The sequence below is a fragment of the Ambystoma mexicanum genome, chromosome 13 (assembly GCF_040938575.1).
Source record: "Ambystoma mexicanum isolate Mex_15411 chromosome 13, UKY_AmexF1_1, whole genome shotgun sequence".
In the NCBI taxonomy this organism is placed as follows: domain Eukaryota; kingdom Metazoa; phylum Chordata; class Amphibia; order Caudata; family Ambystomatidae; genus Ambystoma; species Ambystoma mexicanum.
Window position 1 is genome coordinate 41,981,375 of NC_090938.1, and position 27,104 is coordinate 42,008,478.

Below are 27,104 nucleotides of genomic sequence, written 5' to 3' on the forward strand. Positions count from 1 at the left end.
CAATTTCTAACCGGGTATAGAATTTCTGGTAGCCCACAAATTGATCAGTAAGTACCTACTCTGACAATATTTGGACTTAATTCAGTGGCCACAAATGATCACCTGGACAAGAAAATCCATAGCTATATGCATAAAGCAGGATAAGAAGCATGCGACAAACAAAACTCATCCCCACCCAAGTGCCATTCAGCACTCAATGATCAGCAAATAAAATGCTCTACATCAGAGATCTTCAACCTTTGGCTCTCCAGATGTGTGGACTACAACTCCCATCAGCCCAGAATAGTCAATGTGGGATCATGGGAGCCATAGTCCAGGTTGCAGATCCACTGCCCTAGATACATCGATCATCAACCTTTGGGCAAAGTAAAGCACATAAATTACAGGACTCCATCCAAGAGGGAGACCACCGTATTCCCAGATACTTCCCATTCGTAACAGAATTATGTTCAATGGTTGCATCTTGTACCCATCCATCCTGAGGATTTGTATGTGCCAAGAATGGACGAGAACCCGTTGGCTCACTCTTACCCATTAACTTCTTGTGGTGAACAGCGAATGTTAACATGACGGTGAGTGGGTGATCAACATTCAAGCCACTTCACCTCATCCCTTCAGTTATGGAGGACCGTGACTAAGGTGCTCTTTGACCATACTGTGGAGTGCTCCACAGACAGCCCCTTCACAGGCGTTCGTGCAGCATCTGCCCTAAGAGCAGGCTCTTTCCCCTAATATCAGGGCTGTCCAACTCCAGGTCCGGAACCCCTGATGGGTTTTCAAGATATCCTCCATAAATATTAATGAGGAAATGTGCATACATTTGGAATCATTTTATGCAAATTTCTCCAATATTAATGAGGGGTATCCAGAAAATCCAACATGTTTCCGGTCCTCGAGGCAAGAGTTGGGACAACCATGTTCTACACACATGGGAAGGTGAAATTATGTGAGACTAGGCATCCCACAACTATGAGGTAAGTGGAGACAACACAGGAGTAAACAAAAGGTTTACTTTCTCAACGGAAAAGACAGTTCATGAAGCCTGGAGCAGTTGGCCTGGCATTGAACATGCACCAAAGGTGCAATAAAACAGTACTCAAGTATGGTGCAGGGTGCAATTAAAATAGACGCTGCATGCAGCATCATAAAAAGAAAGGAGTGCCCAAAGGGACTCCCTTTACCAACATGCATTTGAGATCCACAAACCTGCACAAGGAGCACTTCTAAATGCTGAACCTGAGGCCAGCACTTGAAAAGCAGCCCAGAGTTCGAGGAAGGTGGTCCGAGGAGTGCTGGGTTGGAAGATCAGTTTTAGCAGAGGGTGCTAGGGGTCAGTGCTGTATAGGATGAGAGTCAAATACCTTAGTGCAAAGTCCACTCTAGACCAGGAGGGATGCTACTGGATGGAGGACCCTTCTCACCCCTCCCACCCCCAGTAAATTGCACACAAACCAGCAGCAGAGCAACTTTACAGAGATCTTTATTATCACACAACACATGTGCTGTGCGTCCAGACATACATTATAAAAACAGAACTGTTCAGAAAGGACAATACATATGTTGCTGTCACAAAGCATCATAGAATATACAGTGAAGCCCCCCACCCACAAACAAGTAGGGAAACCCCAGTCAAAGTGCTCCCAAGGCCACTGTAGGCCCTTCTGTGCTAAACTAAATTCCACAAGGCAGGTACATAAACAAAGATTGGAGGCGAGGCAGTAACATGATATAGTCATACAATCTCAGGCATGCAGCCTTACTTCCTGCACAACAAAGCAGACAATGGCATGGTAGTGCATGAAGCCTCCTGCAGGTTACTCGACCATCAAAAACCTACATTTCAACATGCCTGTAGTAGGATTCTTGTGCTGAATCCAATTTCTACTGAAGGGTGCAATTATACTGTACCCTTTGGCCCATCTCAACTACGTCCCCAGCAAAGCTCTGTATATCAGGTTCACAGAGTCTCCTAATGCCAGACCCCCATACAGCATATTACCTACAATCTTAAAAGCTTTGATCGAGAAGTCAACAGGTCAAACCAAATACCCTTTACAATATTAAGAGAAAAAGGTGCTTAGTAGGCAGAAGACAATTTGCCTCCAATTCACTAGCTAGGAAATCAACCACTAATATCTTGTACTGCCTTCTGGCCATTGGGACCCTCACCCAACAAACTCCCACAGCAATTACGGGTCTCTGAGAATAAGGTGAAACATTGTACCGGGATTTAGTCTTCAAGGAGAAGGTAGCTCCAGATGTACAGGCCAAAGATCCAACAGACCGAGATCATCCAACACGCGGGGAATACCGGACATTTGTGTAGTGCTCTCTATGGTACCAATCCCCCGACTTACAGTATCTTTTCATCTGGAATACAGATCCAGTCCCATTGTTGATTACTGGTACAGGAAACGAACGCTCAGAAAACCTACAGGGTCCTCACAAGCCTATGCTAGAAAATAAATGGGTGACGCAATTATTCAAATTGACTGAATGCATCTGGGAAAAGCAAAATAATCTGTACAGTAAATACAAAGACACTAATGTCAACACATCTGAAAAATAAACGAAGGGCCAGCTGCAAGTAGTCTATTGCTGGCATGTGGATTATAATGTGTTTTGGTTGAGATTTGATGGGTAATGGGAGTGTTTGTGAAAATTCCAAAAGTCACCACCTAATCATCTGAGCAGGATTCAACTAGCAAGTTTCTGCCCAAAGTTAGTTAGGCTCTCCCTAAAAAGAAAAGCTCCTGAATTGTAGGTATTGAACTTAAAATAGGCAAGTAAAAGGTGTGCTGAGCATTTGAATTTCAGGTCACCACTCACTGACCTGCAACTGTAGTGTGCAATGTAAAGCAAATCGAGAGACATCAATGTTCCCATTCTCTTGCTTGTGGAGACAAATATGCACCTCGACAAAGTCCATCTTCCCAGTACGTATAAATGAGCTGCGCAGTGTCTTGGATCCCCCATTAGTGAAACCGCAACCACCACCCTGCTATGAGCTTCCTCAGGACTGAAACCACTAGAAATGGTCAGCAATGGGTAGTATTACTTTGTGCAAACCTCAAAGTAACCTACATAGTTAGATGTTAAGCTGCGTCAAAGGCAGAGTTTAAGGAAATCCAATTTCAGCAAACGCATTTGCTGTTCAGACTTCTAAAGCTGGCTATAAGAAAATTAAAAATTGTTTAGTGTGCAATTCTTTTTCAGAGACTTTCTAGAGAGAGTAACAATGAAAGCCATAAGGCTTTAGGTAGACCCACAAGATACCAAGAATGGATTTCTTATTACAGAAATCTTCAGTTTAATATAATTGAATGAATATATATATTTGTACACAATGTATATTTCCCTGTACAGTTTGGAAATACTGGCCACTACTCCTAAGTCGATGCAACAATGGTACAAGAATGCCTCCCTGTTGAGTGGTGCTCTGGTAGTGTTAACAGTGGCGAAACACGCATGCCAAGGGCTGCTTGCGTTGTGAAAGGTACGCAGCTGGCGAGTTTGAAGTTTATCAACAGATGGCACTAAAAGACCTACCCAAAGAGAACATGTCTGCGGAACAAAGTGCACCAGCCATGGCAGCATGGAACACGGGAAAGTTCTGTGTGAAAGTACAAGCCTTCAAGACCACATGGAATGGAGCGGCTTGCAACTCTACAGCCACCACCCTCCCAGGAAATTCCTTGCACACCACACCCACTACTCTCATCACAAGGGGACCACACTCTAGTGAGGCAGAAATTACTGGGTACTTAGCTAGGCAAAGGCTGGCCTAGGGCCTCAGCGCTTGTGTGGACAGTAGGGAGCCTGCTAGAGGACACCTGTCTTTCCAAGAGCAAAAAGCAACCACTTGGCGTGGCTCCGAAGTCTTCTGCTTACAACACATGAGCAAGGGCATCACAATACAACTGATGCCAATCCAAACTGAGCACGCCTGGACACTTTTGCAACGGATGGGTGTCAAAGGGAACAACCCTACTGTGCACAACACCCTCCTCCCCCTGAGGTCAGCAGCCTTTACTGCAGTCCTAAGCAATTAGTGGGTGCAGTGTATGCAAAGGGAGGGGGGATATACAAGGCCCCACCCCCTCACATCAATATAGACTTCTATACAGCAGCCAAAATAGGAATGACGAAAGTATTACTACATTTCGGTATGTGAGTGCAAACTGACAAAAACCCCAGCTTCCCCAAATGCAGCTGGAAAATCGCTTTCAGCACCACCTAAAAGCTGAACAGGAAATACTGTGTTTTTTTTCTTTGTGGTTTTGAGCCGTGATAAAAAAAAAAGTGATAACTTGCAACTTCTTAATAACAAAAAACAAATCTCGTCTGCCTCCTGCCAAGCCCCCACACCCATTACACGTCAAATGAACACCCTTTTATCGTTACTTAAGGAAACAGGGTTTCAGAATGTCCTGCACATTTCAGTGAAAACGTCCCCCTTTCTTACCCATGGAAAAGTGTGCCACCATTCCAGATTCTGCGTTGCACAAGACACAATGGTCACCCAAACATTACTGTGGCTCCAAGACCGCAGAGAGGGTTGCTGTACTCGAAGCCAGCAGTGGGACATACATGAAAGAAGTCTACATAACATTGAAAACTGGCTTTTCAGTGAGGAAGAAATGGCATCAGGGTGGCATCCAAGGGAACCGAGAGGAAAGGGGTAGGCCAAAGAGCACAGGCAGCCACTCCTGCAAAACCTGCATGCCCCGCCAATGCCACCTCACCTCATTAAAACAAACATGGATGAAACAGCTTATTTAAAAAAATAGTCTACCTGTAGAAGCAGCTTAAAACCCATTCAATTCCAAGATACAGGGAATTGGTAAAAAAAAAAAAAAAACCATGTCATATTATTCCTTCAGCAGACTTCATGTGCTCAACCGCTTCCAGTGATCATGTGGTCCTTGAGCAGGTAATTTTCTCAATTGCAGCTCAAACGAATGTAAAAAGCCATGAAGTGAAAAGGCACACAGTCACCTGGGCCCAGCAAGCACTCTGTAAAGAGCACTGCTTGACTTAGTTAAAATATAGATTGGCAGAGCTAATTCCAATAGCTTATGATCCCAGATTTGCAGTCTTGGTGCAAGTGACATGGACACCGCCGAGGCGGCCCAGCATCATCTCCAGGGCAGGGAAATACGGACTGGGGAACAGTGACAAGCCTTAGCCTAGACTAAATCCTGCTTTGGCACACCACTGTTACCGCAACTGCCTCGGGGGGCAACCAGCTCTTGGTACACTGTGGGTTCTGTCCTGGTGCCAAATAGTTTGATGGAACCCCGACCCTCCAGTCACCCTCTCCGAGGTCTTTTGGTGGAATACTCTAATAAAGAGGTCACTTGGATCTCTTCTTTGGTAGGGGGGAATCAGCCAACCTCTTCCTGGTCCAGAGAATCCCGACGTCCGAAGCCACATGCATGACGCACTGGTTGGGACCAGATTGTTTTGGTGGCAACGCGTAACCAAGAGTACTGTTGTCCGTCACTGTTCAGCTGTGAATACATCAACTAAACCATAGACTATTTTCCCCCACTTTCCGCTCAAGTAGAATCTTCCAGGGTCCTGCTAGAGTTCTCAGAGCTGGGTCTGCAGAGCCGAGTCATGATACCTTGCAGCATTGGCTCCACAATCCCCAGAAGGGGGCGTTTGGAAGGCTCCCCATTCCAACAAGCCTCCATGAGCTGCCAGCATTCCTCGTCAAACACTTGCAGACGTTCAGGACGCGCACCTAGAAGAAATACAGAAATGCATTTAAGAAGCAGCTTTTAGAAACAGAGTGTTCACTTGGTCATTCTTGCATACCTCCTGGAAACCGTATCCAGTTCTAGAATACATTGCAGTTCCCCACTGAACAAGCCCACGTCCTAGTTAACACACCATGTTGAGTGTAGCAGAGCATACCAACATTGCAGAATCGACCCTCCATGCATCAGGGCACCCTGCTCCAGCTGCGTAACTAGAGTACCAGATGCCACATCCTGCTGGTTAACCGAGAACATGGTATCACACCTCCCTGTAAGTCACTAGTTTCAAAGGTCATCACTCTTGAACTGCTAGAGACAGGTTCAAGGAAGCCATCTTCACTGTTTATGCAACCCCCCCTAACTCAGTGCCCATTTCTCAACACTTAACACAGGTATGCTGTTGTACATTACCAACTCCCAATATACAAAAGGTACTAACTACATATGGTGTAAGACCAGAAGGTTACAACGCCGCTTTAAGTGCTGCATGGAAGCATGCACAGTGATGGACCTGATTTGCGAGATTGCCTAGTTTTAGGCCTCAGACCACACAGCTGAGAAATGCAGTGCCTTAATAGGGGCAAAATACATTAAACGGCTGGTCTTTACCTCCTTTGCCCGACGAAACCCCACCCGGCTACTCGATTTCCTCTTGCTGGCTTTGCCACATAAGATTAGACATTCAGAGCAGTTTCCAAAGACCGGGGAACACACAAGAGGATGCCAGAGCAGCACACGGTTTGGTGTCAATTACCAGCCACACAGCACATTCATTATAAGGAGATGAACATTTGACAAGAGACTGAAATGGGGTGGGAGGGGCACAGTACACTGGCAGGAGAGAAGCAAATGCAAGGCAACAGTTCAGAGGCAGTATGTTGGTTACAGAAAAGCGGCCACTGTAAATTTGGGGCACCTCAGCCAGACAACCCCAGTTCTCAATCCTCCAGTTTAACTATTGTGTTTCCATGTGCAATCCTCCCAGTGAACTGTAGAGGGTGGTGTACAGGACTGACCTTTCTTGACATTGTTCCAGAGGTGGTCTTTGCTGGAACATCGCTCAAAGGCCTCAGGCAACTTCACAGATCCTGAACAGATGTACCAGAAGAGAATGCCGAATGCATACACATCCACGGAGTTGTCATACTTTCCTGCAAAAGTGGAAACACCAAAAGTAAAGATTAGAAAACGGACATGGGTACGCAGGTCATGAAGATATGACTAGTGCAGTCCCTAGTGGCCCGGTCCATGTGTCTGAATCCTAGGGCAGCCGCAAGTGGACCAGGTCATGTATCTTAATGCTAGTAGTGCAGTCCCTAGTGGACTGGTCCATGTGTCTGAATCCTAGGGCAGCCGCAAGTGGACCAGGTCATGTATCTTAATGCTAGTAGTGCAGTCCCTAGTGAACTGGTCCATGTGTCTGAATCCTAGGGCAGCCGCAAGTGGACCAGGTCATGTATCATAATGCTAGTAGTGCAGTCCCTAGTGGACTGGTCCATGTGTCTGAATCCTAGGGCAGCCGCAAGTGGACCAGGTCATGTATCATAATGCTAGTAGTGCAGTCCCTAGTGGACTGGTCCATGTGTCTGAATCCTAGGGCAGCCGCAAGTGGACCAGGTCATGTATCTTAATGCTAGTAGTGCAGTCCCTAGTGGACTGGTCCATGTGTCTGAATCCTAGGGCAGCCGCAAGTGGACCAGGTCATGTATCTTAATGCTAGTAGTGCAGTCCCTAGTGGCCCGGTCCATGTGTCTGAATCCTAGGGCAGCCGCAAGTGGACCAGGTCATGTATCTTAATGCTAGTAGTGCAGTCCCTAGTGGACTGGTCCATGTGTCTGAATCCTAGGGCAGCCGCAAGTGGACCAGGTCATGTATCTTAATGCTAGTAGTGCAGTCCCTAGTGGACTGGTCCATGTGTCTGAATCCTAGGGCAGCCGCAAGTGGACCAGGTCATGTATCTTAATGCTAGTAGTGCAGTCCCTAGTGGACTGGTCCATGTGTCTGAATCCTAGGGCAGCCGCAAGTGGACCAGGTCATGTATCTTAATGCTAGTAGTGCAGTCCCTAGTGGACTGGTCCATGTGTCTGAATCCTAGGGCAGCCGCAAGTGGACCAGGTCATGTATCTTAATGCTAGTAGTGCAGTCCCTTCTGGCCCGGTTCATGTGTCCGAATCCTACAGCTACATTACAAAAAGTTAATATATAGAATTTGTAGCGGCATACAAGTAAAGAAAATGGTCATGAACTAGAGACCCATGGAGCAGGTCTTGGACATCCCCTTTTTGGAAATGGGCCAATGCAGATTTGGTACTCCCTTAAAGGTTGCCCCAAAATGGACAAGCTAGACACTGAAGGGTCAACATACCTTTATTTCACACTTGTCTGCAACTGCCCTACAGGGGTTTTGGGGGGAGGTGGCAGAGCCTTTGCACAGCAAAACCCTGTGACCATTCAGTAAATTCAGAAGAGCTTTTCCCCTGAAAGACAGATGGACTTCGGCTTTCTACTTTTTTTCAGTATAGTGAACCAGGACAGTCGGGAGCAATACTTTGAGATGAATGGGATGCAGAAGATACTCAAACATCAATAATCAAAATGACTCAGGAAGTTGGCAAGGTTGATTGTTTTAATATCAATGATCTAAAACAGGGAGTACAACCGACATAAACAGACGTCTCATGGCATGGTCTCTCAATGCATTTCATATAAATAATTTCTAGTAAAAGTGGCAAATGTGATAGGCTTAAGGGGAACATCTAAGTATATGTTCCATACTAGCCTAGAAAGTGATAGGCTCTTCAACATCAGGTGGGACTACTATGCCCATCCTTCAAACAAGTCACTATGAACGTCACTAAATACAAGACGTCCCATTGGTTATACAAACTATAGGGCTCTTAATTACTACATTACCCCCTACAATTGTTTGGCACCCTTACATGCACCAGTACTTTTCCACCCACGTTAACATCATGCAAGTGCGATTTCCAGGAGCTGGTCATAACCATAGCTTCCCAATTAGCATATCATCTATCGTCACCTCAGTGGTCTGCATGTCAATTAAGACTTTGAACTTGGCCTTGGAAATGTTCTTTGCTCTAGAGAATCAAAAGGGAGTAGAAGCACGCTCTGCCTCTCTGCGTAGGTGTGGTTCATCATGTTTATCCAAGTCCAAACCTCCATGTGACTGAAGACCACAAATTTGAGCTCTGGTGCATTTAAATACTATTTAATGAAACTGACGTCTTCCTTGTTTTCGTCCATGCCTTCTGAACAGGAGTTTCATTCTTTCACAGAACTGTAACCGCCTGCTCATCCCAGTCCGATAAGACCTTGCCTTCTTGGGGCTGATCCAGCCTCACCTTTCTGAGATTCACTTCTGTAATTCAATAGTTTTTTTCAACTGCGACACACCGGCAAAGGCCTTCCTTCGCCGGTCCACCTCTGCTAACACGTTGTGGAAACATCCATTCTTTACTTACTCCTATATATGTATACGTTGGCACTTGCAATCTATTCACCACGTAGCTAGCCTCAAGAATACTTAGTCTGCTTACGTTTCTTTGCATATGTACACGTGTAAAATGACTTGATATCTTCATTTCTGTAGCATACGTTTCTTCATCTCGAGCCCAAGATGTCGCTTATCTTTGATACTTTGATGCCTTCTAGAATATCTTTATTCTCTTGTCTCTGCATCTCTTATCAGTCTGGCTTTGTCTGCTCCTTCATTTATTGGTCCTTCTGGGATTTCGTTCAAATGGCCGCAGGTATGGCTTTCTCAATGGGAACCTTGCCTCTAGGATTCTCCTTGCTATCGGTAATTTCACTGGTACTGCACACGTCTCAAACTCTGGTTCCCAACATATATGCAATATGTACGAGATGGTTGCAGTTGGGGCACTTGGCTCCTTCTCTATTACTTTTATTTTTTGCATCCACAAGTTCCGACTTACGGAGGCTCCCACCAGTACTCCTGCCCACCACTCCCTTACCTCTTTGGTATCCTTGATGCCCCTTCCTCAAAGTTAACCATTAACGCATTTACACACCCTACCACCATATGTTTTATGGGTAATTTCAAAATGTGATGACAAAATCCAGTTCCATAGTGATGGATGTTTTTGCTCCAAGATTCATAAATCCTCGGCCTTCCCCGCCTTCTATAGCATGCCCCCCCCCCCCCCCCCCGCTGCCTTTCTGCACCAATATCTTTATAATCAGGGAGGTTAGAGGGAGGACATGGAGGGAAGGACATTATGGGTTTCTGGAGATCGGCCGCTCCATCTACATGCGCTTGATCAGATGAACGATCAAATAACACAGCGACTTCAAAGATAAGCTCCATCTGAGCTTAAGGTATGTATAAACATACTCCTTCGGTGGGCATCTGCCGCAGGCATGGCTATCCATCCACACACTTTAGCATGCAGCTACGACTAAGCCAAATTCGGTCTAACTGGTAAATTAATAGTTACTCACCGTAGTGACTAACATACTCTAGTCCCCTTTCCTCCATACAGCGTGGGTGACCATTGCTAGGGACAGGAAACATTTTTCACCCAAAAAAATAAATAAAAAAATGTTTAAAAAATTTAGAGGCGAGCGGGGGGCACAGCCCTGGTAGCATGTGCGCCCATGACTCCGCCCACCAGCGCCACTCAGTCCCCATTGACGCATCGACAAAATGTAACATTACCCAATTACACTTGTATTATTGGAGGGGAGCGGGGGTGGAGGATGGTGGGACGTATGGAGGAAAGGGGACTACATTAGGCACTACGGTGAGTAACTATTACTCTTAAGTCCCGCCAATATTTTCTCCATACTGCATGGGCGATTACAACTGAATGTAGCCCCAAGGTGGAGAGGAGACCCTCCTTAAGAAAACAGGTTCCTTAGAACCGCCTGTCCGAAAGCCACGCCTGACAGAGCCGGCGTCCAAACAGTAGTGCTTACAGAAAGCAGACGGGGTGGCCCAGGGGGCCGCCCTGCTGACCTGTTATGGCATCTGCCGCTGGAACGCGATGGCCTTGGCTCGGACCGCGTGGGCGTGCATATAAGCTGGAAGCGGTTTGTGCTGCCCCTTATCGGCTTCCTTGTTGGCCGACACATCCACCTAGCTTCTGAGGCCTTGGATGCCTGATAACCAGACCTTGACTCACCTTCTCCCCCCAAAAAGTGACACGAGCGTCAGACTTGCGGAAGCCCTTAGTCCTGTCCAGATCGAATTTTAAAGCACGTCTGACATCTAGACAGTGCAAGAGCCACCTTGTAATTGAGAAAAGTAGTATAGGGTTCTGAAGCCACCAGTGCCTGGATCTCGCTGACTCTGCAAGCAGAGGCGAGGCCCACCAACAGAGCTGTTTTAATGGTGACCAGCCTGATGTCAGCAGAAGCCATTGGCTCAAATGGTTTGTGCGCCTAGGCGCCCAACACTACATTGAGGTCCCACACAGGGTGTGGTTTCTTAATGGGAGGGAAGAGCCTGGCGAGGCCTGCCAAATGCCGCTTGACCACTGGGTTGGACGAGGAGACTACCTCCTCCAAATTTCTATAGGCCCCTATTGCTGCCAAACCTGCATGCCCGAGTGAGCAGGGTGTGCAGAGAAGGAGTGTGTCATCCAACATGCACGTAAGGGACCCGACGAGTCAGCCCAGTGGCAGAACCTAGACCATTTACTCTTATACTGGCTCCTAGTAGCCTTGCTCCTAGCGCCCTGAATAATCTAGGTTAGCCTGTGATAGACCCAGTTGTTTCAGCGTGACCTGCTAGGAACCACGCTGCAAGCCCCGTTGTGCCAGATGAGCTAGGCCCAGCGGCAGGTGACTGGGAGGCCCGTCTGAGAGGCTGAGAAGTTCTGAGAACCACTGTCACACGGGTCACCACAGTGCTATCAGAATGATTCTGAGGTGACTATTCCTTTATCTTGCAGATCACCCTGTGGCTCAGGGGTGTAGGAGGGAAGGCATACACCGCCATGCTGCTCCACTGGACCTGGAAGGCATCGTCTAGGGAGCCGGGGCCCTACCCATGCCACAATGCAAACTGCTGGCACTTGTTATCCCACAGGAAAAGAGATCCACCTGAGGCTGCCCCCACCTGCTGAGATCTCCAGCAGCACCTAATCGTTCAATTACCAATTGCAATTGTCTGCTCCCAGTCTGCCGAGTCTGTCCACTTCCAGGTTGGACTCCCCTGGAAGGTGGATGGCCCTCAGATGTTCTCCAGGGCCCAGTTCCACATGCGGACCGCTAGGTTGCACAATGGAGGGGACCTGATACTACCCTGCTTATTGACATAGGACAAGCTGGTGGGGTTGTCCGTCTGGGTGAGAATGGCCTTGCCCCCAATGAGCGGAAGGAAAGCTTCGAGAGCTAGCCAGATGGCTTTCAGCTCCAGCCAGTTAATATGAGACTCCTGCAGGGTCCAGACTCCATGGACACGGATTGTCCAAAGTGGCCCCCAGCCCTCCAGGGAGGAATCTGTAGTAATGGTGACCTGCAGGACCAGCTGCCGGACGGGCTTGCCCGTCTGCAGGTTGCAGTGTCAGTCTAGAAAAATAGATACCTCTCCCGATCAATGGCAATGTATCATATTGGCCGACAACCAACCGTCTCATGCACTAAACGTCAGAAATACAGACTCATAAGTTTGACCAATGTGCGGCCATTTTGATGTAGCTAGAATCGCCATTTTGTTCACCAACGTTTGCTCATTGCTTTTTGTTCAAAACTGCTTAGACGAAAGCTTATTCTGCTTCAATGATTACTTTGTTGTTCAAAGCGAAAGAGCAAGGCCGGGAGTTATTCGTTGAAACATATCGCAGGCAGCCTCAGAGAGGAATGCCCAATCCCCTCCCGCATATAGCCTTGGAGGAGAGCAACACAGCATTTAATCATTTCACCAATGCCAGCCAGTCTCGTTAATATGGTAGAAATGCTAGAAAGAAACAGCGAAATGCTTGAATTATGCTTTTCTTACGGCCCCTCTTTCCTAAACCCAGCAGAGCGAGCTGACTCCCAGGACACGAATAGCAAATACAAGATAGCAAGGCCTGGAATGCGACTCTTACCAAGTTCGAAGCTTGCCTGCAAGAACAGAAGCACTGTGTTCTGTTCAACAAAGAAATATGTCTCTAGACTCGCAATGTTGCATATTGTTGCTAAAATAGATGTTTGAAGGGGTCATATTCGTCGAAATGGTCAATCATCAGACCCAGTTCAAAGAAACTGTACAATGGGCGTAATGAACACTGACTGATTGCAGAATGTCCATTTTGTATATATGTAACTGATGTACGTTATTTGCTCTCGCGTCCCTCGAGGTCTGGAGACACGTCGTGGGGCGGGAGACCGAGTTGGCCAACTGAGACTATTTGCTTTGCAATAAGCCCTAGCTTTTGGGAATACCTTGTGTCTGACGTGTCAGTTCGTGTGTGGTGATTTGCCTTGTTTCCACTATGCAAGGGTCCCCTAGGGGCCCCTTCAGCAGTCCCTGGACCACCACGTGAAGTCCAGTTGGAGAGAAGGCGGAATGCTGACCACCTCCGCTTGCGAGCCCCGCTCTCGATTTCATGAGGCTGTGAAGTGCGGCTGCAATTTCCTCATCTTGAGTCTCGTGTAGGGTACGGCCAGTAGGCCCGCTGCCATGATGCCTAATAAGTGTTGGTACCACCAGGCTGAAGTCACTTCTCAGGTGAGGAAGTGAGTAGTGGCCCTCTTGATGGCTGTGACCTTGTACTCCTGAGAGGAAAACTGAGCTTGTGTTCCACAAGATGCCCAGAAAGGTCAGGCTCTGCGTAGGCTGCAGCTGAGACTTCTTGAGGTTGACTGAAAACCCCAGCTCATGGAGCGTGATCATAAGGGTGGAGGAAGTGTGATGACCGCCTCCAGTTATCTCGCCCTGACGAGCCAGTCCAGGTACGGGTAGATGTGGTGGCCCTGAGGAAGGCTGCCACCGCATTCATGAACCTGGTTCATACCCTGGTGGCTGAATTGAGGCCGAAGGGTAGAAGCTCATATTGGAAATGGCAGCCCATGATCCTGAATCGTAGGAAGGAGCGATGCAGCTGCCAAATCGGGACATTTAGATAAGCGTCCTTCAGATCTAGGGAGCACATCCAGTCTCCCCTGCACAATGTCTCAGCAATCAGTGCTGGCGTAATCATCTTGAATTTTTGAAGAGGGAGGGAGAGGTTGAGAAGGTCCAAAACAACTCTCAGGCCAGCCTGGTGGTTCTTTTTTATGTTGAAAATCCTGGAATAGAAGCGCAATCCTTGCTGGGAGGCTGGGCCTTCTTTCACTGCCTGCTCTCGACGAGCGACCAAACTGCCGCCAACAGAGTTGCTGTCCCAATCTGTGGGAGTGGTGGGCAGGAGAGGAAGGGATCAGTAGGCGGTACCCTGTGGATACTACAGAGGATCCTGAGGTGTGCGAACTTCTGACACCAAAACCGTGCGTGAATGGCAAGCCTGCCCCCCACTGGAGACGCATGGACCATAAGAGACAAGTCATGCCTTCTTCCCCTCTGAGGCTGCTCTGGAGGAGGGTGACTGAAAAAAGCCCTTGCTCCCCCCCCCCCCTTTTGTTGTTTGCGCCGGTGCGGACTTGGAGAATGTTTCAAAAAAGGTAGCAGGCGCTCCTCTCCAGAAACAACAAGGCATGATAACCTGCTCTGAGATGAGTTTGCAGCACATGCTTTTTGCTCACCGTACTTTTCACAGATGGGACTCAGAATGGTCAGGCTGCCTGGGCCTTCATTCTTCGAAGCCACAGAACCCTCTGAATGTCCGCCCCTTTTCGGAGTGTTGACGTGACTGAGTGTATGCCTTCGGCGTGACCTTCGTAAGGATAAAGACTCAGCAGTTTACAAACTGTTTCTTTATCTAGCTCATCGGTGGTTGAGTGAAAGGTGGTCCCCCCCCCCCCTCGAATGGAAAGTCCAATATGCGTTCCTAGATGTATGGGTTAAATTTAGTAGCCCGGAATCAGGCAAGTCATTCTGATGTCCGTGGCAATGTATATGGTCAGGGTGTCAATGTGGGCCAGGGTGGACTCCATGAGGTCTTGCGCCACCATTTAAGCCTCTGCCAGTCCCACCTTGAAACATGACTGGCTCTGTACTGTAAGTTCAGGGAGAAAGTAGTCTATTTCCCGCCAAAGCCTCTGGCTAACGGATGCCAGCATGGCATCCGCGTTGGATTGACGAAGATGCAGCGAAGCATTGGAATGAAGCTTCTTCCCGTACGCCTCAAAGATCTTATCCTCCTTGCCTAGCAGCAGCAAGGACGACTGAGGCTTGGAGTAGAGTGACGCTGGAGCAATCACTGAAGAGTGTGGTTGAGGGTGGGTCAACAGCAAGAGTGGATCCCCCTCCATTTGCCTATACTTTGCGTCGAGGAGCAGATTGACAGGCTGGCCCGAGTGGGGTTTGAGCCACCCCACTTTGCCAAGGCGACAACGTCCTTCGGCATCGGGATCCCCGTTCTAGCTGCGGCACGTAGAATATCTCTGCAAGTCACCCCCCCCCCCGACCCCCCCAACGCCTCCAGTTCGACTTTGGATTGAGAAGTACTCTGCCAGATCTGCGAGGCGTTCATGGAAAGCGTTACCAGACTATGGTTGTGTCGGGGTCTTCTTCCTCGTCTGTCCACCATGGCGTCTGGCTGATCTGGAGCAGGTGGAGGAGTGCCGAGGGTTGAGGTGTGGAGACCGGAGCAGAGGGCTGCAGCTGAGGCTGGTACGGAACCACCTGAACTGTGGGAGGCAGGGGAGCCGGAATCGAAAGGAGCTGGCTTGGGCAGCACCAGGGCCTGCAGCGCTGGAGCCATAGGAGGGATGACTATAGGAGTGGGCAGAGGGAGCATGTCCCTGGTCACATCCCTAAGGATGGCCCCCCCATCTGAGGAGATTTCCTGAGCATTAGGAACTTTTCAAACAACCCGTCCTCGCAGGCCGGTGGGGTGGCAGGGAATATTGACTGGGTAGCGGGCAGCTGCTGGGGCCGGTGCATACTCTTAGTGGGGTAAACCTGTCCTGTGCTGATGGATTAGCTGTAGGCCATGTACCTGGTTGACACCAGTCCCACCTTGTAACTTGTTCCTCCCACCTGCTCCGCTCCTCGGGGCGGTATGGGACGAGCCGCCATCTTGTGTGGCACAGTAGCCATCTTGTTGAGCTGCATGCCACGTTCCGAAATTGTGGTGGGCCCGGTCTTCCCCAGGACTCTTGCCGATAGAGCACGAGACCTACCCTGCACCTCAGGCCGAGGCCTGGTAGCCGTTTTACCCTCGGCAATATCGCGGGCAGTGCTGTGTGCAGCCGCCCCCTCAGCCATGTTGTCAGTACAAGGGCATAACCCCCTCAGGTGTACACCAGGTAAAAACCTTGCAGTCCCTTAGCCAGTCTCCGGAAGGATCTATAGACCCCTCTGCCTGGCGGCCAGTAGCTGAATTAGCCTTGGTACTTGTGCTGGTGTGCGAACCCCAGAGGTTCCTTCTGTCTGGGTGTTACCTTGGGAAGAAGTTGCCCTTGCGGAGTGCGCTGGAAAAGAGCAGCCCTCCCTTGGGCCTTAACTTCTGTCTGACGAAGTCCTTCAAGTCCTCTGGAGGAGACTTCTGGAAGAACTCCCTCCACCAACTAGCCTGTTCTTCAGAACACGCGATGAAATTGTATTGCACACAGTACAACCTTCCAGCCGTGGTCAAGGCCAAGGCAGCTGAGGCAAAGTGCATCGGGATCGGATGTATGAAAGAGCCCTCGCAGGCTGGACACCTGCTGAAGCTGGCATGCACCGGTGAGGAGGGTGACACCAGAGGACCAAGTACCTGATTGATAAAAGAAGACAAATAGACAGAAGAAAGTATCCAGGGAAGAGCATGTGTTATTACATGGCCAAAGCCAACCCCAGGAGCGCTGGTGAAATCTGTCCAGTCGACGTGAAAAAGGGGACTGAGGAGTAGCGCCGGTGGGAGGAGTCAGGAGCCCCATATGCTTCTAAATTTAAAGGGGAATAAGGTTTTTTTTTTTCAGGTGAAAAAGGTTCCGTCTTCCATCCCTAGCGAGGGACACCCATCCAGTACTGAGGAACGGTACGGGACACAAGTACATAACTGCTTTGCACTGAAACACTAGACTTGCCTCAACACCTCTGCCATTAGAATACAGTACCTCCTACGACAAATTGCAGTCTAGCTGGATACATATTGAATATCCAGCACTAGTGCTCTGTCATGATCTCCCTCAGCACCTGTTCACATGCCTGACTTCTTGGGTTGTTTACTGGAACCTAGCCAGCAGCCCAAATCTTAATCTTGGCCAAATGTACATGCTCATCTTAAGCCTCCTCTGAGAGCTTCCCCGTACCGGAACTTCGATCCTCGAGGGCTTTCCTACCACAAAGCAATGAGGCCATATAAATGGGAAAAGGCACTATATAAATGACTACTACAATACAATTGAACTCTTCAGTGTAGCATGCAATGTTCAGTGTTACAGCTTACCCAAAGGGCAAATCAGCCTGGAACTGAAGTCCAAGTAAAGATGCGGAAGGTAAAACCCAAATGGCAGATTTGCATGACATCAAAAAACACAGGCCTTTGAAAAGCCACCGAAACTGCCTTAGCCCTACTCGCATGGGCTTTCATGCCCTTTTTCGTGGAATCTTCTGGAAGCGATTCACCTTGCAATAGTCTTGTTCCAGGAGCTAATCCTCAATTAGGAAATGAAGAGCCTGCGAGGGCACAACCTGCTTTTGCCCAAATCGAATTAAAGGGCTTGGCAATCATCTGGCTCAAGGCCTGACTCAACATTGATCCAGTCCTGGATGTCCGGTGTTGGTCAGCAGTAGGAATTTAGTTTTGGAGGGGTTGGGCTTCAGGTAAGCACTGAACATCCCAAAATCCAGACCTGTCTCTATGAACCTTGAGGGATTCACACCCTAGCTGGCCCACAGTGAAAGTCCCTTTTGGTCAACATCGACTGACACCTCACATTCCAACAGCACATAGCAATGAAGACACAAATGGCTTGGTACCAACTTTCTCTCCTGCTGAAAATCAAGCCCTTCATTCCAGAAAACAACTTCATATCTGCTGTCCAAGCCTTGGTCTTCTCCCAACTGGATTGTGGCAATGCCCCTTTGAAAGGCATGCAACTTGGCACTGCTGAAACTTGTCCTGCATGCTGCAGCAAGAATCCATAAATTCAACCACACCACCAGACCCTCATCGAACTGCACTGGCTCCCACTGCAAGCCTGTATCATCTTCAAATCCTGTTGCATCCTCTACATGGCTGTCTCCATTAAGTCACCAAGATACCTCACTGAGAAACACTGCGATCCACCAGAAGTAAGGAAATATGCAGACATTAATTGCAACAGTGCAGGAAGGAAAGACCCACAAGACAGGTGTTCTCGGTCTACGCTCCAATAATTTGGAACCTCCTCCCTATCCTCAGACTTACCCAGTCACTTCTACAGTTCAGGAAAGAGCTCAAGCCCTTCCTCTTCGAGGAATGACTCCTCCTCAACACCTATGTTCACACACTGCACTCCCCTTCCTACATGAGACCTGGTGATCTTCCCCACTGTTTTTCCCACCCATGCTGCCAATTACCCACCCTCCCCAGTGCGTTCTTCCCCTATGATTGTAAAACACCCTGTTGCTTCCCGAAGCTAGGCCCTCACACAATAAATACCCTAATAAGAATATTCAGTCTTCCCTCGGAAGCAGAAGTAGGGAAGGGCCAAGTATGTAGACCCATTTCCTGCTTTATGTGAAAGGCTGAATGAACACCTTATCCTTGATAAAGTATAGCTGGCTCTTGTTACCCAGTAATCACAGGTGAAAAGACCATCCCCAGACTACTCTACAAGGAACTGAAACCCTGATCTAGCCAATTGTTAAGGAGATTTCCCTTCAGGCCTTGTGGTCAGGGAGCTCAGATACCAGAGTTGTAACGATAGACTTGAGATTCCCTCAAGCTCTCCAAGTGGTAGTGACGGCAGAGCAACCCAAGATTAGCTAATAAGAGGTGGAGCAGAGCTGTTCAGAGGTACATATTCTTCCTTCGATACCAAACAAGAGAAGCTCCACACACTATTTGTATAAAAGTTGTAATCAAATTTAAAGGTACGGCAAATAGAAAAATACATTAAAAGTAAGCAAAACTATTTCTCTTTTTAACTGCACTGTCATAGCATTTGCATGAATCATTTAAACATCATTTGGCAAGCAGGTGCAAGTGGATCTAGTTCACCAAGCCTAAGCCCCCCACCCACCTGTCAATCATTTTAAACTGTTGGTGCCTTCTTGGTTTGCTGCTTTTTCCCTACTTAAGCAGCCATTCAGCCTCTTTTCCTTTGCAGTTAGTGAGCAGGTACAAGTGGATGTAGCTCACCCGACCTAAGCCCCACTCACCTTAGCCCTGCCTCTTCCTTTCTGCTCTTAAGATCAAGAGTGTCTGAAGTGAAGGGCATACGAAGAAAAGGACAATTCCTGTCTGGAGCTGTTTGGATCAGGAGGACCCAGGGCCCGAGCCCCTGTTCACGCAACAGGTAAGCACCCGCTGACATGAGTTCTCTCGCTCTGTCCCCACAGGCCATCCCCAGCCAACATCACCCCTCCTTCAAGGCATTGACTCCGCAATGCAACCACCTCACCCACATTAACCCCAAGCCCATCAGCACCCCCTCACCATCCGCAACGCAGAAGTTGATGCTCGCCAAAGTCTGCACAGCTATCACCCATGCAAAAGACATGGCCGACCTCATCAACACACAAGACCTTGATGCCATCTTCATCAGAGCCCTTGCAACACCCAACCCCACCCACATCATAGAAGTTCTTGTCCCCAACGGATTCAGTATCCAAGACAGACTGACCAAACATGACAGGCGGAGGACTCGCAGTCGTCCACAGGACCATGTGGTCCTGCACCAAACTTTGCATCAACATTGGCTTCTTTGAAGTACTGTTATGCCACTTCCCCACTCTCCCCAACAGTCACTTTCCATCTCTAAAGACCACCCAAAACCAACACCACCTTCATCAGAGGCTTCACTGACCTGGTCATCACCATGTCCCTCATGCACACTAACATCTTCCTAGGTGACTTAGACCTCCCATGCAACAAGACCACTAAACCGATGAAGGTAGCACTCATTTGTCTTCTCACCACCCTCAGCCTCACACAGCACACTAAAGACCCAACACACGAGAAAGGTAGCATCGACCTAATCATCACTGCACCGTCTTCCCTCCACTACAGCTCTCCTCTCCTGCTTGACTGGCCTGACCACCTAGACATGTCTTTCAACATCCTTCACACCGTCAGTCATGAAGCGCTTCAAACAGAAAACCATCAGACAAACCTTTAGCCCTTCAAGAACTTCCCGGTGGAAGCTCTCACAGAACCTCTGCAACCTTCATCCTACATGGCCTGAACACCCCCAAACTGCAACTCTACTGGAAGCACTCAAAACGACCCTTTCAGCCTCCATCAACAGACACGCACCTCAGAAACAACTCACCTGCAAACTAAAACCATCAGCACCATAGCAGAAGCCAACAAAAGCAGAGCTCTCAAAATCGGTCAAGCACTGAGTCAACCCGCTACCCACCCCTGCCATACCACACTTAAAAAAAAATCCACCATCGACAAAAATCAGCAAGATACACCGCCAGCTCTGCATCCACAGACCCACCTCACGTTCCTTCTTGCAAAATCTGCACACCCTGTAAATTCAAGAAACTATACTTAAGACCTAGTAGAAACCCTGGCCGCCCTCAAAGCCACATCGTATACAGACTACATCCTCCCAGCATCCATCCTCAAGACCCTCCATGTAGAAGCTCTCCTTCCCTACTTCGAGAAACAGCTCCCTAAATCAAGCCACCTTCCCATAGACCCTGAAAACAGGACAAATCCTCCCTCTACTAAAGCAACCCACTCTGGATTCAGACAACCTAGCTAACTGACAACCTAGGAAACTATTGCCCCATCGCCCATCTTCCCTTCCTAGGTGAGAGAAGGCTGTAGCCGCACAACTGCAGCAACACAGACTCCCAACAATCTCCTCTAAACCTACCAATCCGGGCTCAGACCCATATACAGCAGGGAGACAGGAACCATGCAGGTGGTAGACGACACCCTCAACATCCTTGATGATTGCCAATGCTGGTTCTACTCAACCTCTCGGCCGCTTTAGACAGACCACCAGGCGCTTACGAAAACCCTACATCGGAGTATGGGTATCAGCAACCTTGTCCTGTGCTGGTTCAAGCCCTACCTCACCAACCGCCAGCAGTTTGTTCAGATGGACTCCTCTAGATAGCCAATGCCATCATTGCTCCCCGCCCCCCAACCCCCAGAAGTCACACTACCAGCAAAACCTCCTCAGGGGTATTCTTCCTTTCCTCTACTTGCCCCAGAAGCTCACCACCTCCAGAGCTCTGGTTCCCTCTAGGTTGGACTACTGCAACAGCCTCTTTCTAAATCTGCTGACCTCTATAATCTCCGCCCTCTGCATTTCATCCAGAACAGGACTGCAAGACTTGTTCTTGGCCTCAAGCCCAGGGATCGCATCTCTCCAGGACTGAAATCCCTGCACTGGCTCCCAGTGGCGGCGAAGATTAAGTTCAAAACCCTCTGCATTGTCCACAAGGCCTTCTGTGGCCTGGGTCCTCAATATCTTCAAAAATCTTCCTGAATATCTTCCTTCTCTAGCTCTTCACTCATCCACCTCCAACTCCCTCAGGGTTAGTCGCTTCTCCAAGCATCGGGTTGGTGGCAGATCTTTCTTCTGCTGGGGCCTGCCCCTGGAACAGCCTCCCTGCCTCTCTGAAACTTGAGAACCATCTCAGATTCCGGAAGCACCTCAAGACCCTCCTCTTTGCTTCGGCTTTTTCTCTTCCTGCTGATCTCCTGGCTGAATCTGAAACTGCACTGGTCTCCTGGCTACCCTCTGATCTCGGGCCTAGGTTCCCCCCCCCGCCAGTTGCACACCTGCACTGCCCCCCTGGCAGCCCTTGCATTCGGGGACTGTTTCTGTATCCCTACAGCCCCTACTAGCACTTGACACCTGATGTCTGCACTTCTATTTATTTTATATATTTATTTCACCGTCATCCTATGTACTGCACTGCCCCCACCCTCTTTCCCCCTGCACCCCCCCCACCTCGCCTGCACAATCTCAATGTCACCTGGCCGAGTAGGATCGCTGTCTCTCAGTTTCCACTTCCTTGCCTCGTTGCGCCTTGAAACACTTAGGATATGGCATTTATAACATGCCTATACACATCAGTAACCTGTGGAGTCTCATAGGTTTCCATCCTCTCCCCAGTGATCTTCAATTTATACATGGAGCCGCTGGGAGCCCTCCTAACCAAACATCCACATTCACCAATATGCCGACACACAGCTATACCTCAAGGTAAACGCCATCAAGGACATCCATGGGCTCAAAATCTGCCACTCGTTGATCCAGTCTTTGATGTCCAGGGCATTCTTGAAGCTCAACCCTCCAATGCCGAACACCCAGACATACAGACCCGGCTATCAACCATGAACTCCGAGGGATTCACACCTGAGCTCACCTCCTGCACCAAGTCCCTCGAGTTCCACATTGACATACACCTCTCCAGACACACAGCTAAGAAAACTTGGCATTGGCTCTCCCTCCTAAAGCCAAGCCCTTCCTCCCTCCAAGCAGCTTTATTTCCACTGTTCAAGAACTGGTGCTATCCCACCTGGATTGGGGCAATGCACTCAAAGGCCTCCACTCGTCCTCCCATGTGCCCCTGAGAAGTGTGCGACAAGCAGCCACACGCCTCAACGGTCTACAAAGATACGACCACATCAACCCAGCCCTAATCAACCTCCTTCATTGGCTCCCACTGCACACATCTTCAAGTCTTGCTGCATCATCAATAAGGCAATGGCCCTCAAGTCACCCAGCTACCCTACAGAGAAACTCTGCATCTCCGGTGGACAGCGCACCACCAGAAGCCAGGACACATGCAGACTTTAAATCCACCACTACAAAAAAAGGAAAGAAAAAAAAAATACATGCCTTCTCTGCCTACACTCCCAAGACTTTGGAACATCCTCCCTGTCAGCATAAGACTCAACCACCCGTTCCACCCCCCCCCCCCCCCACCTACAATTCAGAAAAGAACTGAAGACCCACCTCTTAAAGGGGGAGCGAAGGCAGAAGAAAAGAGGAAGGTCTTGAGGTGCTTCCGGAACCAGAGATGGTTATCCTCAAGTTTTAGAGTGGCAGGGAGGCTGTTCCAGAGGGAGGCCCCAGCCGAAGAGATGTATGGCCGACATGGCTTGAACTTTATTACCTAGCATTGAGATCTGTTGCAGGTTGGTTGGCAGATGAACCCCCACGACACGCTAGACTCATGATAGAGGACATTTAACCAGCTACCTTGAAGGAATTGCTGTGGATTGACGAGAAAAGCATTGGCGTTATGCCTCACATGCTAAGGGTGGGTAGGCCGATATGGGCCAGGACAATCGTTAGGTTTGGTGATGCTTACTCCAGTCATCTGCCCTTGGCAGCCAACATCTGCTATGGCAGCAACAATCTCTTGGTGGTTGGGCAATGGGAGGCTGCTGTTGTCTGTGTGGGGGTATATGTAGGCGGGGTCTTTAAAGCCTTTGAGATATGGTTTCCAACACTGGACTACATAGCAGCCAATTCCTAAGGCACCAGAGTCACTAAGTTGGCCAAGAGGAAATGGCCTGACTGATTGGCAGAACCAGAGCCCTGCCAGATACTGACGCTACTGTATGACATTGAGGATGCCTGAAAACCGGTATCCAGACTATACGGTGGTCTCCTCCATGCGGCAACTGGCAGCTTAAAGGTTAGGACAGCTCGGGAGTCGGACTTTGGCCTAGAACTGGATAAGCAGTGGGAAACTGTTTTGTTAAGTGTGTCTAGGAATGCATAATTCAGATTGCAACAGCTCAATGTACTACACCAAACATACATGATACTTGCCAGGATTGGCAAATTTAATAGAGTTTTGCCCGACTGTCCATGGTGTGGGAATGCTCCTGCTGACGTGCTGCACATGTGTTGGAGCTGCTCGAGGGTGCAGACTCCCTGGAGCCATGTTCAATTGACACTTAAGAGGGCCAACATAACTAGATTCATGTGCTCACCTGCTGAATGCTTGCTGAGAATATATGGTAGGCCTCATGTCATTAAACTGATGGACACGAAATGTGTCCTTGCAAAAAGAAGAAATGCGCTTGCTTGGAAACAGGCAGGTGGCCTGCACAGTTTGTGGCTGAAAGACATGCACCGGTGGAGCACTGCAGAGACTGTAGTGTGGCACAAAGCCATACAGGCGGGCCTTAGGGAAGGTACCACCAATATAGAGGCCTGGAATGGGCTCCTCAACCATGTTTGACCCTTCTGACAAGCCATGATTTCTGTGACTCCCTTCAAGCTGATTTGCTGAGAGATGGAAATGGTGTGGTTGCTCTCCCTTCTTGAGTGGTGCCCCTGGCCTGTGCAGAAGGTTGCAGACCTGGTAGTTATCGCCCAGCACTTCTATACATACGACCGCCCCCCCACACCCACAGGATCGCACTGAGATACTTTGTCAGATTGAGGACCATTTTGTTAGTTGGGTTTGTCACCATTTAATCTGCATCTTGGTACTATAACCACCTGACATTCCTCCTGCATTGTGATACGTCCATGGCAATAAACAGATTTTTTAATTAAATTGGTTGAAGCCTGGCTGGGAGAAGGGGAGTTTGGGCTGGGGAGAGGGGGTTTGGGGGGCAGGAGGTGGGCGTGAAGAGGTCAGAACACAGGAGTTGGAAACAAAAAACAATGCAAAGGAAAAGGAAATCCAAAAACAGTATTAAGCTTCATCACCAACCTCCAGAATCTAAGCCTTTTCCTGCAACATTGAAGTGAAGTTGGCAGTTCCAGGCTGCTTGACTTGTAGACAGTGTTCTCTAGAAACCCAGGTCAACACAAGGCCACCACACTTTCTGCACAGCAACCGAGCATATGAGGACTGAGGATTGGGACAAGCAGTTCCAAAATAGACGTCACACAAAGCATCGACTGGCAGTCAAAATCTGGATTGCCGTGAAAGTGCATGCAATGATTTAGTATTTTCTACCAAGAGAAGCAACAGTTTTACAAGATTGAGGCCTTAAAATATATATTTTTTAAAACATGTCCTTCCAGCCTCTTCAGTGCACATCACCAAATTAACTAGGCTGCTGCTTATAGTGAAAACAAAGTGGTCGCTGCAGCACTCCACTGAAGGTGGCTTGCGCACAATCTGGTACAACTCGCTGCATGGGCCTCCTCAAAGCATTTTAATGAGGGGCAAGCACCCACTAGCACCTTTTCTCCTCAACCATGCCCACTACCCTAAAATCCCCATTTACACTAGCCTGTGCCTGCCCCACCCCAGCCTGCAATAAAATGACTATTCACCAAAATAAGGTGACACTGAAACAGTGAGTTGTCAGATACTATGTGCTACACCGTAAAAATAAAAAGGTAACAAAAATAAACATTCCCTGGCACTGGTCGGAGGGACTGACCAGTGCACCCTAAACAAAGCAGGTGAGTGGGGTGAAAGGGCATCACCCCTAAAATCAGCAGTGATCCAGACAAAGAGTAGCCAGATAATTGGGGGGCGCACGCCATTGATGTCAATGGCGGAATGTCGCAAAGACACCAACCTAAGTGGGAGAAACTAACATGGAAACAAGGCGGGGGCATGCACCAGGTGAAACCCACATGGAGAGAGGGGCCAAGGCATTCCTAATGAGATGGACCATCGCACCTCAAATTTCCTCCGATATTATGATCACCTATGTTACAAGTAACAAAGGATGGTTGCTGATGGTCGGGCTTTCATGTACATAGCGTGTGACAAAACAGGCTTCCAAGGGCCTAGAGCAGCTCCCTAAATACATCTGAGCATCAATGGTTCAAAAGGAAGACAGCTGCTTAAAAGTAATCTTATGCCACACTGGAAGTGGTCAGGACTTGCTGGCTGGCAGGGCTCACCTGTGAAAAGCTCTGGTGCCATGTGTATCGGAGTACCAACAATGCTCCCAGACATCATCGCTTCAGGCTTGCAGAATCCCAAATCTGTAATCTTAGCCCGGTTCTGCTGGTCCAACTGCAAAACAAATGGTAAACACACTGAGCAGAAGCGTCCAACTAGATGCAATGCCGGATGGAAACCGCCATTGCATCTTCTTTCACTTCTCCCCTGCACGGACATAGTCAGAAGCGAGTGGGAGGGACAGTTAATTAACAGGTAAGAACTTTAACCACCGAAATCTCTAAATGAAGAAGAAAACAATGAACTTGGAGTAATGCCTCAAGTACCATGCTTTAAGCAGGGGAGCTGGGTAGAGGAGGGTTGAAAATCGCTCTACTTCCGAGGAAGCTTCATCGTAGTATTTAAAGAATAATTTTACAGCTAGAAATAGATAGGTGCAAATAAAAAGGATGCAGAGTAGAACACCCCGCCCAACTTTATTGTGCCTGTGTAAGGCACTTATACAGCAAGACATTGGGCCTCATTATGAGTCCGGCAGTAACCCTGCCGGTGCTACCAGTGGGTTGCCACCAGACTCAGAACTTTTTACCGGCACCTAGCTTCCCGGTGCCAACAGGACATTATAAGTCCCGGCAGACCAGGAAGCTGGGTTCCGGAAAATGTTAGTCCCCATTCCCATGGAGTCCCACACTCATGAGGCCCATTGTGTTTCAAAGCACTCACAGGGCAAAGGGAGGGCCCGTGGGACAAAGGCAATAGAATACAATATTGAACAGGATAGAGGTGGTCCTACTAGGACTTGTGAGCATTGGATTGTGCAAGAGCAGAGGGAGGGGTAAGTGCTAAGGAGATTACCCGGGGGGAGGGGGGAGGGCGGAGGCGGGGCGTGAGTGCCATGGAGTAACTTTACAGGTACCAGTAAAGTGCTAGGCAGCGGTCGCATAGAAAAGAATGTTCATCTGCTGATACAAAGTGCAATCCTGTGAGGGAACACAGGCCAGTGGGTGTCCAAGGGCAAGTGCTGGGAGTGCGAGGGGCTGTAGGCAATTGGTAGGACGGCCATGACCCAGGAAGACACAAGGGCCAAGGGCCACCAATCTCAGCTACTGAGGGTATAGCACGGAAGGGGGAGGAGGAAGGAGGAGGTGAGGAGGAAGGAGGAGGTGAAGAGGAAGGTCTTGAGGCGCTTTAGGAATTTCAGGAATTTTCAGAGATTCGTCCCAAGACAGAGTGGGAGGCTGCTCCAGAGGAGGGAGCCAGCCAAGGAAAGA

General features: G+C 48.8%; 1 protein-coding gene across 1 annotated transcript in view; it reads right to left on the bottom strand.

Moving 5' to 3' along the window:
• Positions 1–1,462: 1,462 nt before the first annotated feature.
• Positions 1,463–27,104, bottom strand: part of DSTYK (dual serine/threonine and tyrosine protein kinase) — a 307,229-nt gene continuing 281,587 nt past the window's right edge. The window contains exons 11-13 of the mRNA XM_069633139.1: positions 25,833–25,947; positions 6,782–6,916; positions 1,463–5,749 (exon numbers count right to left, since the gene is read on the bottom strand). Coding sequence (XP_069489240.1) covers positions 5,562–5,749; positions 6,782–6,916; positions 25,833–25,947 — 438 coding nt within the window. The 3' untranslated portion in view covers positions 1,463–5,561. The remainder of the gene's footprint in view (positions 5,750–6,781; positions 6,917–25,832; positions 25,948–27,104) is intronic.